The 17871-nt window shown below is 39.0% G+C and overlaps 1 protein-coding gene across 1 annotated transcript in view; it reads left to right on the top strand.

Moving 5' to 3' along the window:
- The first annotated feature begins 6601 nt into the window (after positions 1 to 6601).
- RAB1A (RAB1A, member RAS oncogene family) overlaps positions 6602 to 17871 on the top strand; it is a 28540-nt gene continuing 17270 nt past the window's right edge. The window contains exon 1 of the mRNA XM_059943193.1: positions 6602 to 6841. Coding sequence (XP_059799176.1) covers positions 6819 to 6841 — 23 coding nt within the window. The 5' untranslated portion in view covers positions 6602 to 6818. The remainder of the gene's footprint in view (positions 6842 to 17871) is intronic.

Genomic DNA, 17871 nt, shown 5'->3' on the forward strand with positions numbered 1-17871 from the left:
GTCATTGAAATAAAGGGATGGTTCTCACACAATTGTTGGACATCTTTTTTTTTTTTTTTTTTTTGGTTGTGTTGGGTCTTCGTTTCTGTGCGAGGGCTTTCTCTAGTTGCGGCAAGTGGGGGCCACTCTTCATCGCGGTGCGCGGGCCTCTCACTATCGCGGCCTCTCTTGTTGCGGAGCACAGGCTCCAGACACACAGGCTCAGTAGTTGTGGCTCACAGGCCTAGTTGCTCCACGGCATATGGGATCTTCCCAGACCAGGGTTCAAACCCGTGTCCCCTGCATTGGCAGGCAGACTCTCAACCACTGCGCCACCAGGGAAGCCCAGTTGTTGGACATCTTAAAGCCAGAGTTCTGTCTTGACAAAAACTCTCTCATTGGCCAAAATCTGGTCAACTTCCTTTGAGCCCTCTTCTCAACTAGGTCTCAACCTTGGCCTGTAAATACTATGGACTTTCAGCACAAATGATTTTGTCTACACCGCCCACCCCACCCACTCACCCCTACACACCAAGAGATTTGAACAAACACCAGGATAGTTTCTAACAGCTCGAGGCTACATTCTTAGGATGACCCCAGCCCCTCTTAAAATACCTGCCTGAGGAAGCGCAATACTGCCTGGAGAATTTACTGTTTATTCCAGCCAAAACTTGGTGACAGCCAGACAGGCCACAGGACCCCCTCTTAGAGCAGTTACTTTAGAAAGCTTGCAATTATAAATCTTTTTCTGCTTCCTATATCTTTGAAATGCAAACATTCAAAGAGATAACTCTTACTCCCAGCTCAGTGGACAACTTGCTCTAACTTGCCTCTTGTGATAAAGATGCAAAAAGTTTGTCTTCTGCAAAATTCAACATCCATTCATGATAAAAACTCTCATCAAAGTGGGTAAAGGGAACATATCTTAACATAATAAAGGCCATTTACAACAAACCCACAGCCAACATAATGCTCAACAGTAAAAAGCTAAAAGCCTTCCCACTACATTCAGGAACAAGACAAGGATGCACACTCTTGCTGCTTCTATTTAACATAGTATTGGAAATCCTAGTCACAGCAATCAGACAAGAAAAAGAAATAAAAGGTATCCAAATTGGAAAGGAAGAAGTAATATTTGTAGATGACATGATACTTTATATAGAGAACCCTAAAATCTCCACCCAAAAACAATTAGAACTAATCAATGAATTCAGCAAGGTTGCAAGATTAATATACAGAAATGCATTGTGTTTCTATATACTAATACTGAAATATCAGAAAGAGAAAGTTAAAAAAAAATCCCATTTAAAATTTCATCAAAAAAATCCCCACAAAATTTAGGAATAAACTTAACCAAGGAGCTGAAAGACCTATACTCTAAAAACTATAAAACATTGATGAAGGAAACTGAAGATGATTCAAAGAAATGGAAAGATATCCTGTGCCCTTGGATTAGAATAATTAATATTATTAAAATGGCCATACTACCCAAAGTAATCTACAGCTTTAATGCAATCTCTATCAAAATACCCATGGCATTTTTCATAGAACTAGAACAAATGATCCTAAAATTTATTTAGAACCACAAAAGATACTGAATCACTATGCTGTACACCTGAAACTAACACAATACTGTAAATCAACTATGGTTATGGTCTTCTAGATAGGTGTCAATAAACAAACCCAGATGGTCCAGTCACATGGACCAACCCCCTTATCACTCCTCAGTGCCTTTTCCTTAGCACACTCCAGCTTTTAAAAAGCCTGTCTTGGGTTTCAGCTACTGTTGACTTCAGTTCACACTGGGCCCTCTTCCCTATTACAATAGCTATTACTGAATAAAGTCTATCCTTACCGCTTTAACTAGGTGTCTGGCTTTGTCTTTGGCCATCTTCTGGTTTCTTGTGCTTATTCAGAAGGGGGCAGTTTCTGGTAGTTCTAGTCCTTCCACACCAGGGCAGCTTTAACTTTGACCTCGAACCACACAGCACTGCCTGTCTTCCTCCTTCTCTACCTCACTCCAAGCCCCTCTTCCCCTGTTCTCTGACTTGGTTGGGGCCTTGTTCCCAAGCTGTCAGTTAAACTGGATATCTCTGGGCCAATTTTAGCCCCTCACTTCCCTTCACACCTTCAGATTCTATCGCCTCTTCTCTGGAATCTCCCCTCCCTTCCATTCTATATGCATTTGCCCTAGGTCAGAACACATCATCTCTCTCTCTCTCTTTTAAAATTTATTTTATTGAAGTATAGTTGATTTACAATGTTGTGTTAATTTCTGCTGTACAATAAAGTGATTCAGTTACATATATATATATTCCTTTTCATATTCTTTTCCATTGTGGTTTATTACAGAATATTGAATATAGTTCCCTGTGCTATATAGTAGGACCTTGTTGTTTTTCCATTCTCTATATAATAGTTTGCATCTGCTAATACCAAACTCCCAATCCATCCTTCCCCCCACCCCCCATCCCCCTTGGCAACCACAAGTCTGTTCTCTATGTCTGTGAGTCTGTTTCTGTTGTAAAGAACACATCATCTCTTTGTGGTTTTTTTCCAAGTAAAATGCTAATGGTTATATTTTAAAGAAATTTTATGTAGTTTTTATTTTTCACTTATGAGCACTGAAGAATGTATGTTCTTCAGAAACACTATATTTAATGTTCATACAGTACTTTATTATTTGGATATTTCATGATGCATTATACATCTACTCATTTTGGTTATTTCTATTGTCTTGTTTATTTATTTATTTATTTTTTTAAAACATCTTTATTGGAGTATAATTGCCTTACAATGGTGTGTTAGCTTCTGCCCTACAACAAAGTGAATCAGCTATACATATACACACATTCCCCATATCTCCTCCCTCTTGCGTCTCCCCAAGAACACATCATTTCTTGCCTAAATGAATCTAATTACCTTTTAACTAATCTCCCTACCTCCAGTCTCCACAGAACTCCAGAGCGCTCCTTTTAGAATACTGAGCTGATCACCTCACTTTCCTTCTTGGAAACTTTCTTGGCTCTCCACTGCCTACTCCTTAGCAGGTATTTAGGGCTCCCCATGATCTCACCTTAACCTAACCGTCTCCCACCTCAACTCCCGTGGAACCTGTGATCACCATTCCCTAAACACATGGGTGTCTTCACATTTCTAGGCTTGTGCTCACTTTCTTTTGTCATTCTGGGATAAATGGCTCCCTCTCCCCCCATCTCTGCCAATGATCAAAATTTTATTCTTTTTCAAGACCTAATTCAAATACTGCCTCCTTCATGAAGGCATTCCCAATAGTTTGAGTTGAAATTGTTTCCCTCCTCTGTACTTCTACCTCATATCATTTTTTGATGGTCAGGTTCATAATCCGGGTATAATTTATATACTATTAAATTTACCCCTTTTAGGTGTATAGTTCTCTGAGTTTTGACAAGCATATACAGTTGAGTAACTAACCATCACCACAGTGAAGCAATAGAGTATTTCCATCAAACCCAAAAGTTCCCTTGTGTCTCTTTGTGGACAATTCCCTCCTCCCATTTCTAGGTCCTAGCAGTCACTGATCTGATTTCTGTCTCTATACACATTGTATTATTTAAATTTATTTTTGCATTTTCCCCTCTAAGCCTTATTTGTGTACACATCTTTCTCTCAGTAGGTTGTTATCTTGCAGCTAGAGAGCTGTAATCATTCCCCTTTGTATTCCTCATCGTTCCAAGCACAAGTTCCAAGCACATTTATTACATGCCAGGTCATAAATATTTAATAAAAGAAAAAGGAAGAAAAGGAAAAGAAGGAACGAAGAAAGAAAGAAAAGAATGAGTCAGAGAACAAATAGCCAAATGGCCCTAGGAGAGTTCTGATTTAACAATAGGGCAATCAACAGGGCTCGTGCTAGTTTAATGAGTTACAGAGTTATTAATCTGAACTATAAAAGTAGCTACTCAAACACCTAATATAAAATATATTAGTTTGAATCAGCAAAACTGTCACTTTTGGGGGGAAGGAAGTCTTAATGTAAATGACATATAAAGTGTAGTACGGGGTGGGAAACACCCATCCACCACTGCCTCTGATCTCCTTGCATACTACAACATCACAACTATGATATGAGGCATTCTGTCCTTGGTATACAGCAGGTACACTTAAAACTTTCAGGAAGGGGGCTTCCCTGGTGGCGAAGTGGTTGAGAATCCGCCTGCCATTACAGGGGACACGGGTTCGATCCCTGGTCCGGGAAGATCCTACATGCTGCGGAGCAACTAAGTCTGTGCGCCACAACTACTGAGCCTGCGCTCTAGAGCCCATGAGCCGCAACTACTGAAGCCCGCGCGCCTAGAGCCCGTGCTCCACAATGAGAGAAGCCACCACAATGAGAAGCCCACACGCTGCAACGAAGAGTAGCCCCTGCTCGCCGCAACTACAGAAAAGCCCGCATGCAGCAACGAAGACCCAACACAGCCAAAAAAAAAACTTTCAGGAAGGTAATTACCATTTACTAAGTGCTCCCAAAGTCATTGTACTACATGCTTTTCAATGTTTCATTTAAATCTAACAACTACTCTCGCTTAGGTTAAAGTTACTAGTTATTTCTTGGGAAAGGAAATAAGTAATTAAAGAAAGTATAGGGGTATACCTCCAAGGGGAGGAACAGGTTAGAATTTTTATCTTTGGCTCAAGATGAATTCTTTTTTTTTTTTTTTAATAAATTTTATTTATTTATTTATTTTTGGCTGCGTTGGGTCTTCATTGCTGCATGCAGGCTTTCTCTAGTTGTGGCTAGCAGGGGTTACTCTTAGTTGAGGTGCGTGGGCTTCTCATTGCAGTGGCTTCTCTTGCTGCTGACCACGGGCTCTAGGTGCACGGGCTTCAGTAGTTGTGGCATGCGGGCTCTAGAGCACAGGCTCAGTAGTTGTGGTGCACAGGCTTAGGTGCTGCGTGGCAGGATCAAACCCATGTCCCCTGCAATGGCAGGCGGATTCTTAACCACTGCACCACCAGGGAAGTCCCTCAAGATGAATTCTTTAGAGATTTTCTGAGTTTTTCTTCTGTGAAATCACAATAAGCAGGAAGGGACGAGAGTCTAGGGTAATAAACACTTTTTGACGTCTATCGTTGATCCATTCTGGGTACTTCTGATGTGTTGACCACGTTCATTTCAGAAGGCAACATGATGAGAAGGAATTCTAGTGAACTGTTTGATGAGGTAGTCAACTAAAGCGCATGCGTTAAATTTGTGCGTTAAAGGGGTGTAGTTAGTAAATGGGTAGAAATAAGAACTGCCTTCTTTCCGTATTTTGGTGTCATGGGAATTTAAAGTGATCATGCAACCACTCTTTTGAGATAATTTTCTTGGTTCTTAGAACAAGTTGGAAGATAAACTTTGGCCAATGTATTACACTATGCCCTTTGTAATTAAGTAACCCAAGATAATGTGTTAAAGTTTAGTGGAGATTTAAATTCCTGAGCTGATTAAAGAGAGCTGTTAAGACAATAAGCTTTTTTTAAAATGTAGTGTTAATATTACTCCTGAAGTTTCCAGATATTGTATAGTGATGATCTGCGCTATTGCTTATTACTTGTCAATCTTGTAGAATGGCTCAGAATTAAATAACAACTAAAAATAAGTATAACTCAACCCGAAGGCTGGAACCAGGGCAGGAAGATCACTGTTTTTGTCTGGCTCCGGGTTGTGCTCCGTCCACACAACGTGGAGGCACTGAAAGATGTGGGGTTAGGGAGGGAAATGTTGTTTCAGGAAGATACGTCTGGATATGGGTGCAAATGGCATGCGGCAGAGAAGAGACAGAGGCAGATAGTCCACTCGGAGCTTGCTGCAATATCCAGGCTGACGTGATCAGAGAGGGGCTGGAAAGGGAATGTAAGAGATCAAACAAGAAAATGGTAGTGCCTGCGGCCAACACTGGTCGATGACCAGACCCAGTGGGGTTGGGTGAGTGAGGAAGAGAACTGAAAGAACGGCTTCGTGTTTTCCAAAGACCCAAAGTTTTCCGCAGAGGCCCCTGGACTCTTCTTCCATCCTTAGAGCGGAGGTCCTGGGACCAGCCGGGAAGCTCAAGCCTCAAGCTGGTCAGGCCAACAAAAGGCGCACAGGAGGCAAGACCTCTAGTCCCCCTTCCCTCCGCCTAGACACTCAGGCGTCCCTCGGGTTCCAACCCCTCTCTCCCCGCCGCTCAGGGTTCCCTGATCCGCATCCCCTTCTTCCGCCAGCGGCCAGCACAGCCCTCAGTCCCTCCCCTCCCCCGTGGGGCGCTGACTCGCCTGGCTGCCACGTCTCACTGATGACATCACCAGGGCCGCTCGGCCTTAGCCAATCCGCTAGGGGGAGTCCTAGCGAAGTCCTAGCCAGCGAGTCCGAGGGGAGGGGAGCAGGGAGGGGCGGAGCGGGGGGGTGTTGGGAGAGGGGGGGAATAGGGCGGGCGACAACCCCTCAAGTACGCGTGCGCCAGAAACGCGGGGCTTGGCGGGAAGCTGAGTCCGGGTCGCGGCGCCGTACCGTCGTTCCCCAGCGCCCGCAGCCACGCTCGCAACTCTCTTTCCCGGCATGCCACGCGGTGCGGCCGCCCTTTGGGCTGTGTAAAGGCCCCTTGGTCTAAGGCTTTCCTATTTCCTGGTTCGCCGGCGGCCATTTTGGGTGGAAGCGATAGCTGAGTGGTCGCGGCTGCTGATTGTGTTCTAAGGGGACGGAGTCGGGGGAAGACGTCTGCTCTCTCGGAACAGCGTATCTCATTCCTCTCCCTTCGACTACCCGTGGCGCGGAGAGTCAGGGCGGCGGCTGCAGCAGCAAGGGCGGCGGTGGCGGCGGCGGCAGCTGCAGTGACATGTCCAGCATGAATCCCGAATAGTGAGTGCAGGAGAGCACCGGTCGGCTGGGTCCGTGGGCCAGCTTGGGAAAGCTTAGAGGGGGCGAGGAGGGCGGAGGCGGGGGCCTCGGCCGGGGTGAGGTGGGGGTGATGGGGCAGGAGAGGTTGGCGGCGGGGAGTCGGGCCCCATTGTCTGACGGAGGAGGGGCGGTCGGGGGGAGGGATCGGGCCGGAGGGGTGAGCCGCCCGGGCCTGGACCCGGTCTGGTTGGAGTCCTGGCCTGAGTGCCAGGCCGGTGCGGAGAAACAGTCTGGTAAGGGGGTTGGGGCGTCGGGGAGTCGGTGGTGGGGTCGTGGGAAGGGGTAGCTTCTCTTGGAGGCAGTGACTTTTGAAGGAGGACCTGTTTTTAAGGGGAGGGAGGGGATGGGGTGGGAGAACTCTACTAGAGGACACTGTTAGACCCTGCGCCCGCGGTCTGCGGAGCTGTCAGAGCCGTCGGGGTGGAAACCAGCTTTACTTGCAAATCTTGAGCTTGTTGGCTCTCTCTTCCACCCTCCGCGCCAGGTTGTAGGTAATATGGATGCTTTTCAGGATTGCGTGGGATTTAGGGGAATGGGTAGATGGTGAGAAGCGATTTAAAATTTTTAGTTCTCTTTTTTAGTTTTTTCCTGGAGTTCTTTACGAACTCAGCGGTCCCATTGCCGTCCCCAAAACCTGGGCATTTGTGAGAATTTTTTATTTTTTTGAGGACACTACAGTCATTTTGCCATGTGTAGGTCAAGGGAAAAACAAAACACCAGCGCTAAAACCTAGGGACATCTTTGTGATATTACCAACTGAAAGGAAGGCTTTGCTTTCAAGTTGAAAGAGAAACGAATGGGCTCTATGATAGATCTGTAGGGTTTGGATTACCTACTTGAATGCTTGCAGATAGGGAATGAGGTTCCATGACGTGTCATGAAAAGTTAATGCATTTCTTTTTCTTGCTTACTCAGTAAGTCATCACAGCAGATGTGACACACCTGGCACCTTTCCTGGGAACTGGTGTTCGCTTTCCTTGGGAAGACTTTCTTGGGTTCTCCTTAATGGCCCTTAAAAACATCCTTCTACAGTTTGCATATTGAAATTTAGGAATAATTGAAGGAGATTTAATTGGTATTCCTCTTCAGTGTCAGAAGGCTTTGAGGGAAACGGGGGAATTTTTTAAAGCAAAGATCAGTGTTTGACCTAAATGTTGAGTTTATTTGCTGCTTTGGTCAGTTACTGCTGAACATTTCCCCTAAAAGGTCCGCCCATGGGTTTAGCTGACTGTCATGTGTGTGTCACATGGCTCTTGCAAAATGCATTCTGACTTCAAGTTTTGTAATACTGTGGTTTGACGCTGAAATGTCCCTTTTTGTTCTAAATGGAAGCCATAGTATTTTATTAAAATTTTATATACCTTAAGAAGTTGAAGACAGTGTTCTAGTAGTGTCAGATTTGCTGTGTTGGCAGTTTTTTATCAAGGGCTCCAAGGACAAAGTTGGTTTTGCATAGTTGGGCAGAGTTGAACTTGAGGTCCCTAATTTAGTAGCTTTCCTGGCAACAGTAAAGTACATGGATTTTCCATTTTATGGAGGTTTTTCTTCTGTTCAGGGAGTTTCTTAAATTTGCTACATATATTTAGTACTGTAAATAGCTCTTGAAGATTAGTTGGACAGAACCATGACAAATGATTTAGACTCTGAATTTGTTTCTCCTTTTGTAAAATAGGACAGTCATCTTTATTCCTGTCCGGGTAATTGTGAGGCTCAAGTATATGTAGAACAATTTCGTAAACTGTAAGAGCACTGTAGATGGTGTACATCATTATGTGAGGCATTCCAGTAGTGCTGGGATTTAGGAATATAATCCTTACCTGCAAGGAACTTATAATAGAATATAAAAAATAGATTTTATATATGTTAAATACCAATACGTATGGCAAGTTCCAGATGTGTGGCATGGATTGGAGCCACAAAATTTTAAAAGAAGGTATGGGCTTGTGGTTCGCTAGTAGGGTTTAGAAAGATCTTATAGAAAACAAACCAGTAAGGGAGTTACTAGCATTAGATTTGGAGAAGCAGAGGGAGTGAGAAGGATTGTTCAAGAGGGAAGAAGAAAGAAGAATGGTTAATAAATGGCAAGGGTAGTAATTCTTAAGTAAATAGAGTGCCAAACCATTCTTTCTTTTGAGGACTCTAGATTAATGACCTCAACAGAATCAGTCCCAGAAATCATTTGTATATTTTTATGGCCTTGAGTGTGCCTGTACCTGGGCTACTGTATTTATATTCTAGACTGTCTCTTAAGTAAAATAACCTAGGAGTTTGGGAAAACGTTTCGAAAAGCACTAGTGAAAAGTACTAAGGTGAGAGGAGGTGGTATTTTATTACAGAAGGTCACAAAGGCAACCAGCAAGCAGATTTTTAGAAATCTGAGTTCAGCAGTTTCTTCTTTTTATCTTTAATAGTTTGTTACCATCATAAAAGTAGAGAAAAATTGGAAAATAGAGAAAAGAAGGAAATTCTTACAGTTTAATCACCCAAACACAAATCCATTTGCTTTAAAACCTTGTTCTAAACTTTAAAATCGCATGTTTTTTTCTTAAGTTAAAACTTTTAATGGATGAGTGCCTTTCATGATTCCACAGTGTTATCCTAATAGCTAACATTTATGGCCACTTATTATATGCCAGGTACAATATTGTACATTATAATACATGTGTATTATAGCGTATACTTTATATGCTAATTTGAAATAATAGTATACTAGGTAATGTTTACAGGTGCACCCCCAAATGTTCCTTGTTTTGGTTTATCATCTACTATTTATCTTAATCCTTTTAGAAACTTTCAAAATCTGCTTTATGGGTGCTGCTGAATTTGGTACTGAAAATGTGTTCTTGACAAAAGAAAAAGTTTGGTTCTCTCAGAATGAACAGGATTTTAGATTTATATAGGTAGGTTGACATACGATTACCTGTTGCTAGCTTTATTACTGGATACTTTTACTTTATGATCTTTAAGTTGTAAGCTTTTGGTTTGGGAGTGAGGAGAATAAGAAATATGTCAATCAATGATTAAATTTTAAGCTTTTTCTTTGACTACTTTCTATGTTATTTGGCTGATTTGGGAGAAACGATGGCCCTGGGTTATCTTTATGGTAGAAATTAAGAGTAATGACTGACTCGCTTGAATTACAAATGCTGCAAACAAAAACAAAATGCAACTGAAGTGGAATCTGAGCGGTGGAAAAAGTAGATGGAAAGGATCAGAGCTTTCTTTTTTTTCTGGAGATTTGAGGAAAGATTTTGATTTTCCTGAGCTAGGTGGTGAAGCAGGCAGTGATTATTTCAGCACACTGCTTAAGAAATACTTAACATTATTCTCATACCAGAAGCATTTTTCCTAATCCATTAGCTTCTAGCAGATTTTTTTTTTTTAGTGTCAAGAAAATAATTTTGGCCGCTTCATCAAGGAGTGTGTTAAGAATAAAGTAGGTGTACCTATCATGAATATGCCAGTTAACTACGGTAGGAGGAACTATATGTAGTAGTCTCTTTGAATCGACTAGTTTAATGCAGAAAAAATTTGTTTAAAAAAAATTTACCTTGTTTTTAACTTTTTAAAATATCATGGCTTAAGTTTTAGTCAGTCTCTTAAACTTTGTTTTCTGTCATGGTAGACTCAAGGAACATCTGACTTTTTTTTTTTTTTTGCCAGCGCTCTGCCTTGAATAAATCTGTCTTTTAAATTAAGGGTTTAAAGGTAAAAACAAGTTAATCAGTTCTGTTATCTGTCTGACAGAGTGTAATTTCATTAATAAGTATATCATTACTGCCTTTTACATAATTTTTAGTTAGAATTTTTTTATTAGAAAAGAAGCAGAAATCAACTAAAAATAGATTTTCTTTTTGTTGGTTGCCTTGATGACTTTTTCGTCGTGTTGGTAATGATTTGAGAAATTCAAAGAAGTTTAAAGAAGAGGTATTCTCACTATTCAGAATATGATTATTGTCCGTAGAGAATCAGTGTATGTAATTCTTTGGGTAATGTAAGTTACCAGTAGCTACATAGACTTTCCATCTTAAGAGTTTTGTGTGAATGGATGATCTTGAAGGATCATTGAAAGAAACTGAAATTTTGCATTTAAAATTTTCTTCTTCTTTTTCATCATAATTAGGTTAAAGTATAAGATGTTGACGGTTTCTTACATGTTCAAGGGTTTTTTTGTTTTTTTTTTTTTGTCTTAAAGGTGAAAGAGCTTCAGAATCAAGTGTTCTCTTGCCGACTGTTTAGTTGACTTTTAAAGAGAATTTTGCTTTCTGAGTAATTTAATATTTCAGTTTTTATTCTAGAAGCAATCTTAGTGATTTATCTAAGTTATTATGATTAACAAGTGCTAAGCATCTTGCTGGATTCATATCCTATCAGCAGTCCTTTGGCCGTGTGTGTTTTCTCTCCTTGGCAACTTTTGATTGTACATATATGATGGTTTTACTATTTGTAGTTGTAATAGTTAAGTTTCATTTTTGATAGTTAAGAATAGCTTCCTTTTGCTAATGTTACCTACTCTTGTCTCTTTCCTAATATATAAAAACAGGGTTAAATAAAATGCTTTTTAAGATTTTGAGATTTTTAAAGATTTGCTAAAAAATACTTTGAGTGTTTTAAGATGAAGAGAAACCGAAAATGGGTGTAGGATGCCAGTGCGTGAGATATTTTAGATGTGTAACTTACCTGCTTTTTACCACTGTTTGTCTGAACTACATTTTGGAGTTTTAGTAAGAGATTTAGGCAAAATGTCCCCTCCGCCCCTTTTGTTTTTTAATCTTACAGGGAGAGAGGAACAGTCAGACTATTCCACTGTTTTCTTGTAGAAGGTGGGGCTGAGAAGAGATTGCTTCTTTGATATCTGGAATAGAATTTAGGGAAAAAAAACAAAGTCTTGGCTTTTCTTTGGAACCACCCTGTGATGTTTCAGATTATAAAAGGGTAATGGTGTAATGATATTTTGGGGAAAAAAATAATCCTGAGGCCTTAGGGAACCAGAGAACAAGTGTTTGTTGGTTTGTTTACTGACTTAAACGTGAAGAAATAGGGTACAAAGGAGAGGTAGGAAATGAAATATTTCTACTTTTTTGTGACCATCAGTCACAAAAGTACATCAGTACTTTTGTGACTGATGGCTCAGTTGGTCAGAACACCCCACTTTATTAAATCCAAGATTGTTGATAGGTTCCAGTTGTTTACTCTGTTCCATGTTTATAGATTCCCAATTCTGACAGGTAGTGTTACCTTTGCTCACAAGGGTGACCACTCTTTGGAAACATTATTTTTAATAATAATAGCTACTGTTTAACACGTGCTTACTCTTTGTGCCAGCTACTTGGCTAGGGTCTTTACCCAGGGCATTTTATGCAGTCTGCATCTCAAACTAGTGATCTTTACAAAGGAAATTGAGTGAATTATATAATTGAAGTTTTCTAGGAACAGTGATGGATTTAACTTGTCTGAATGTATTTTTTTTGAATAACAATAGTACTTAAGTGGAATTGTTCTTTGTCCTTGCTACTCTGCCCATAGATATTTTCCAGTAACTTGATTTAGGGCAGTTATTCTTAACCCATTTATGGTCATGTACCCCTAGGAGTATTTGACGAACCCTGTGGATCTGCTCCCTATGTGTATACATACTCATAACATTTTGCATGAAGTTGCAAGTTGTTCACATTCCCTGAGCCTATTCATGAACCTCAAGTTAAGAATGCCTGATTTAGAAGATTGAAAACAGAAAAGAGAATGTTCACTACCAATTCTTTTGAAATGTGGAAACCCAAGAGGGACAGAGTTTAATTTTAAATCTGGTATCCTGAACTGATTAATTTCGAAATGTGAGATTTGTTTGGGCATGGCTTTGTTTTGATGACCTAGTCTGTGCTTTTCCTCTCCTTTTATTAAAATGCTTACCTGTTTGTTTCTCATTAGGTTACTAACATATGAAGTGTTTCCAAGATTCTTGAAACAAAGGCACAGTAAGTTCACAGAACATTAGTGTTCACATTAAGAACAATGTCATCTCTGCAGTATCTTTACTACCTTAAAATTCATATGGATGTAATTAGGATAAATGCCTAGCCAAGTGTAATATGTAATATAGTCTTAATTGAATTAGATGGGATTTATAAAAATAGTTAAGTAGCCAGATTTATAAAAGGACATTTGAAGCAACTTTGTCAAATATACACTGGATAATTATTTAGTGCTTAATTTTTGGGTTGGTGGCTGGCATCTGTCCTCATAAAGAGCAACTGGGTTCATCACTTACTAAAGCTAATGTAGTCTGAACTCCAAAATTTACCATGCTCTTTTGAGCTGAACTAACTTATTCTCTACTAAGACAAATGTTCTAAGTTAATTTAAGCAGTGAATTACACTTTTCTTTATATTTGGTCAGGTCTTTATGCTAGTTCATAGGTGGTTTGATTCATTCTGATAGGTTTTATATACAAAGTAGGACTTAACATGTTTACTGACATTTTTATCATATCTGAGTATATATCATTGAGGGAATGTGGTGAGATATGAAAAAAACAAAAAAACCCCAGCATTTAGAGTTGTAAACCCTAGGTTTAAGTTCACACCACCACTTACCTCATAAAAGTCATTTATGCCTTTTGAGCCTGTTTCTTTATAACGTGATTAGTACCGCCTCAGTTCTGAGTCTCAAGAGTAAACTGTACAGTGCTATGCAGGAGTTGACACGTGTATTCCAGTAAGGGATGTTAGAATATATTTAAGAATATATGTAATATATATATGCAGGTGGTTTCAATTTTAATGTTTTTCTAACACATTTAATCATTACACATTGATCTCTGATCTTGTCTATTTGAAAAATGTTTTCAGTACAGATATTTAAAATCTTCCTGTGAATGTACACACACGCACACACACGCACACACAATCTGATTTCCCTGGAAAAAAAGCTTGGTAAAGAAAATAGCCAGCCCTTTCTTTCTCTTTTATCAGTTAGACTATGCTAGGAGTTGAGGGGTTTTTATTTTTTAATTATAAAACACAGACTTTGCTCCCAGGTGCTTACCAGTTAAGAAGACTCAAGCTCAAGCAAGCATAGTCATTTTAACAGTATTAGCACAAATTAAATCTTGTGATATTTTTAAAGAATAAGATGGCATAATAGTGCAAAAGATTTGGAGAAGGGGCCTAGGATTTCTATTATTAACAGAAAGTTTTAGTTATATTGCTTTAGCTGGAGAGGAACAGAGCACTGAGGAGGACTTTCCAGAAGCCCTGACACTAGTCTTGGGATAAGGTCAACAAATAACAATTTGAGTTCCCACCACTAGTCAGAAGTTTTATGTCTGTCCATTATTTCCCCTAATAGTATGAAGAAATAGTGTCCTAATTTTATAGAAATCAGAGCCAGAGAAGAGTTAAATGGCTTGCCCAGGGGCATTCAGAGGAAGCAGTAGAATTGGAATTTTAACTCAAGGGCCTGTGATTTTACAGTCCAAGTATGCTGTTTCCAGTTTAGTGTGTGTGGTTAACTTCTAGGAATTTAAAATTAAGCCAGTTAATTAGGCAACTAGCATTTTTGTGGTCAGTTCTGTCTAAAATTCGTGATTGGAGAGGCCTTTTTAAAAATGTTAAGAAGGGTTTGTGAGGTATGTATTGTGAATGGCCCTTTGACTTTCTTCACATCTTGTGTTGGGTTGATATTTAAAGCTTCTCTAGGCTTGAAGTTAATTATCTTATCCATTCTCAGTTTTTCTACCCTCCTGACTATTCTTGAATACTTATACTTGGGGCCTTAAAGTCATGGATGTCTTTCTGTGAGAAAAGCAAGTAAAGCAGAGAACACCTGTCTCTTGCTGGAGAGGCAGGCACATTTGCTGCAGACCGTGTTACTGTTTCATGTGTTGCTAGACTTTGGGAGTTGTGATCATAGTACTTATAACTGTTAGCTGGTAATTTTTACACTTTTACTTTAGATTATACTGGTAAACTCCTGTGATACTTCGTCACCCATCCATCATCTGTACTGAGACTTTGGATAAATAGCTTCAAAGTTTTTGTCTGTAGCTCTTGAGATTTTTCATCAGGTTGCATCCTGATTTGGAGGGAGGAAGGAAAAATAATAATAATTGCCACTTATTGTGCTCCTGTACCAGACACTGTGCTAAATGCTTTAGAGACAATGTTTATAATCTTGACCAGAGCCTAATTGGGTGGTAGAGAGTGCTAATTGAACCTTTTTACAGATGAGGAAATAGAGCCTCATGGTGATAGGTAAGTACCTTACTTCAAGATCTTGTAGCTAGTATGTGATGAAGCCTGAATTCAAATACAGTTCTTTCCAGGTCTAAAACCCATGCAGGCTTTGAAAGGTAAGGAGGTACGGACACTTACAGCCCCTCCTTGGTGCGTTTTTCACTAAATATTTGCTGTTATGTACGTGGTAAGACCATTTACTCTTTTGTCCTCTTGTATGGCTTACTACTTCTTCAGAACAACCAAAGCTTCCCTCATTTTCAGAATTCCAGCTTTGGATTTTTGGAACACTGTTTTAAACAGAGCTAAAGTGGAACCTGGAAAATTAATCTATTGTCTCTAAATATTTTTTTTTTTATGTAGTTTTAGGGGTCAGTTATGGGGAGAGTTTTTAAAAAATTGCTTGGCTATTTTCTTAAATATGGTGGAAAGACTGTTGCCCTCTCAGATTCTTGGTAATTGTTTATTTTGACTAACAGGCTGCTTTTGTCCATAGCTGAAGGTTTATTTAGTTTTTTTATTAATTTAATCACAAAAGTAGTATGTACTCTGTAAAATTCAAATGATATAGAAGCATATGAAGTAACTAAAAGTTCTTACCTCTTTTATCCAGCCTGATGGGCAATTTTGTTGTTGTTGCCGCCACACCACATGGCATGTGGGATCTTAGTTCCCTGCCCAGAACCCATGCCCCCTGCAGTGGAAGTGCAGAATCTTAACCACTGGACCACCAGGAAAGTCCCCTGATGGTCAATTTTGAATTGTGTTCTGTGGAGCATACTTAAAGTGAGTGAAGAAGAAAAGTAGATGTCAAGCACAATTATTGCAGCTCAAGTTTTATTAATCATTCCATACCCCAAAGACTAATAGACTAGTGTGTAGTTTAAAAGTGAATTCAAGTTTATTTGGCCACTATATCATAATATCATAACCATGATTCTGTTTTAAATTTGTTATGTAAGCTTAGTTTTAGGCTGTTTTCAAGTATGATTTTATAAAAAGGTAAAACTACATGATTCCTATCATGCAAGTGAACTTGTTCTAGGTGAAAGAGAACAAATTTAGGTTCCATTGAACTTTTTAAAATAGTAGGCCTTTTCTAAGATATACTTACAGCTGACACTGTGAAATTTGTATTTTGGGGGTACTGTTTGGATAAAAACAATTATATAGTTTTCCACTGTTTACTTTTGTCTTCCTTGGTGTGTTTCCAAAGGGTAGTTGAAACTTGTGTTAATGTCAGTCAGCTATCTCTTATATTCATTGACAGGTGAACTATGTCTGGTAATCCAAATTTTGTTTCATAAAAGAAGAAAAAACTGTTTATTCTTATTTAATCCAAAAAGTTGACTTCATATCTTTGTGGCTATATTGGGAATGTGCCAGTGCTGCCTGCTTACAACCTTGACCTACGCTACCTACTTAGATGTCATTTGTGTTAGGACAGGTATGCTGAAAGGACTTGTAAGGTTGTTCAGTCATTGAATAAATCATTGATTAAAAATTTTTCCTCCCCTCAAATGACATTTTTTTTTCTGGTTAGAAAAGTAATACAGTCTGACTGCAGACTATTTTTTAAAAATATAAAGAAAAGATCAAGTGTAATCGTACAATTTAGAAGTGTCCATTTTTTCCCCAAAATCTTTTATGTGTGTACAAATTTTTTTTAACAAAAATGGGTTATACTAGACAAACATAGTATATAATCTTTTTACATAACAGTATCACGTAGTAGTCTCTTTTGAGATTATAGAATTCCGAGTAGTATTTTAGATTCAGCAACAAGCAGATTCATCTCCTACTTCATATTTTATAGATGTAGTTTGGTAACTTCATAAAAAGGAAAACATTTTACCTAAATAGAATTTTGAGTCAAAATGGGTTTTGGTAACTTTTTAAAAATATTGTTTCATGCTCTCACAATAGTGACATTTTTTAAGGTACAGAAAATATTAATGCTTACATGCAAAAATGGCATGGGTATCACGATTATGTTCATATCATAAATAATGGAAATAGAGGATCTAGAGTATTGCTGAAGTAGACCAGGAGTAGACTTAAGGAGAAACTGATAGCAAAAATAATTTTTCACTTGCTGCTATATTTGACATCCCACCATCCAATTGTTAAAAGGTTGAATCTGCCCCTTTCCATCGAGCCTTAATCTATGTCAGTCTTAACTGTCTTACTTTCTCACTGAATTATTTCCACTTTAAATTAATATTCTCAAAAAATACTTGTGCCTCAAAAGCAAAGTTTTTATTTTACAGAATCCAGCATGATTTATGATTGTTGATTTAACTCGAGAAAACACAAAATATGTCTCTCATGTTTAAAAAATATCAGGGGCTAGCTTTTCAACGAGATTGTACCTATTTCACTAATGTCCTCATAGTTTGTTTTTCTAAAACCTTTTTATTTTGAAATAAATTTAGATTTACAGAAGAGTTGCAAAAGTAGTACAGAGAATTCCTGTATACCCTTCACCCAGCTTTCCCAATATTAACATCTTATATACCATGGTACATTTATCAAAATTAAGATATTAATATTGGTAAACTATGAACTAAACTATAGACTTTTATTCCAATTTCTCCAGTTTTTCCACTAATGTCATTCTTCTGTTCCAGAACCTAATCCAAGATACCATATTGTATTTAATTGTTATATCATGTTGGCCTCCTTCAGTCTGTGAGTTTCTCAATCTTATTTTTCATGACCTTGACAGTTTTGAAGAGTTTAGGTACTTTGTAAAT

The sequence above is a fragment of the Balaenoptera ricei genome, chromosome 13 (assembly GCF_028023285.1).
Source record: "Balaenoptera ricei isolate mBalRic1 chromosome 13, mBalRic1.hap2, whole genome shotgun sequence".
Taxonomy (NCBI): domain Eukaryota; kingdom Metazoa; phylum Chordata; class Mammalia; order Artiodactyla; family Balaenopteridae; genus Balaenoptera; species Balaenoptera ricei.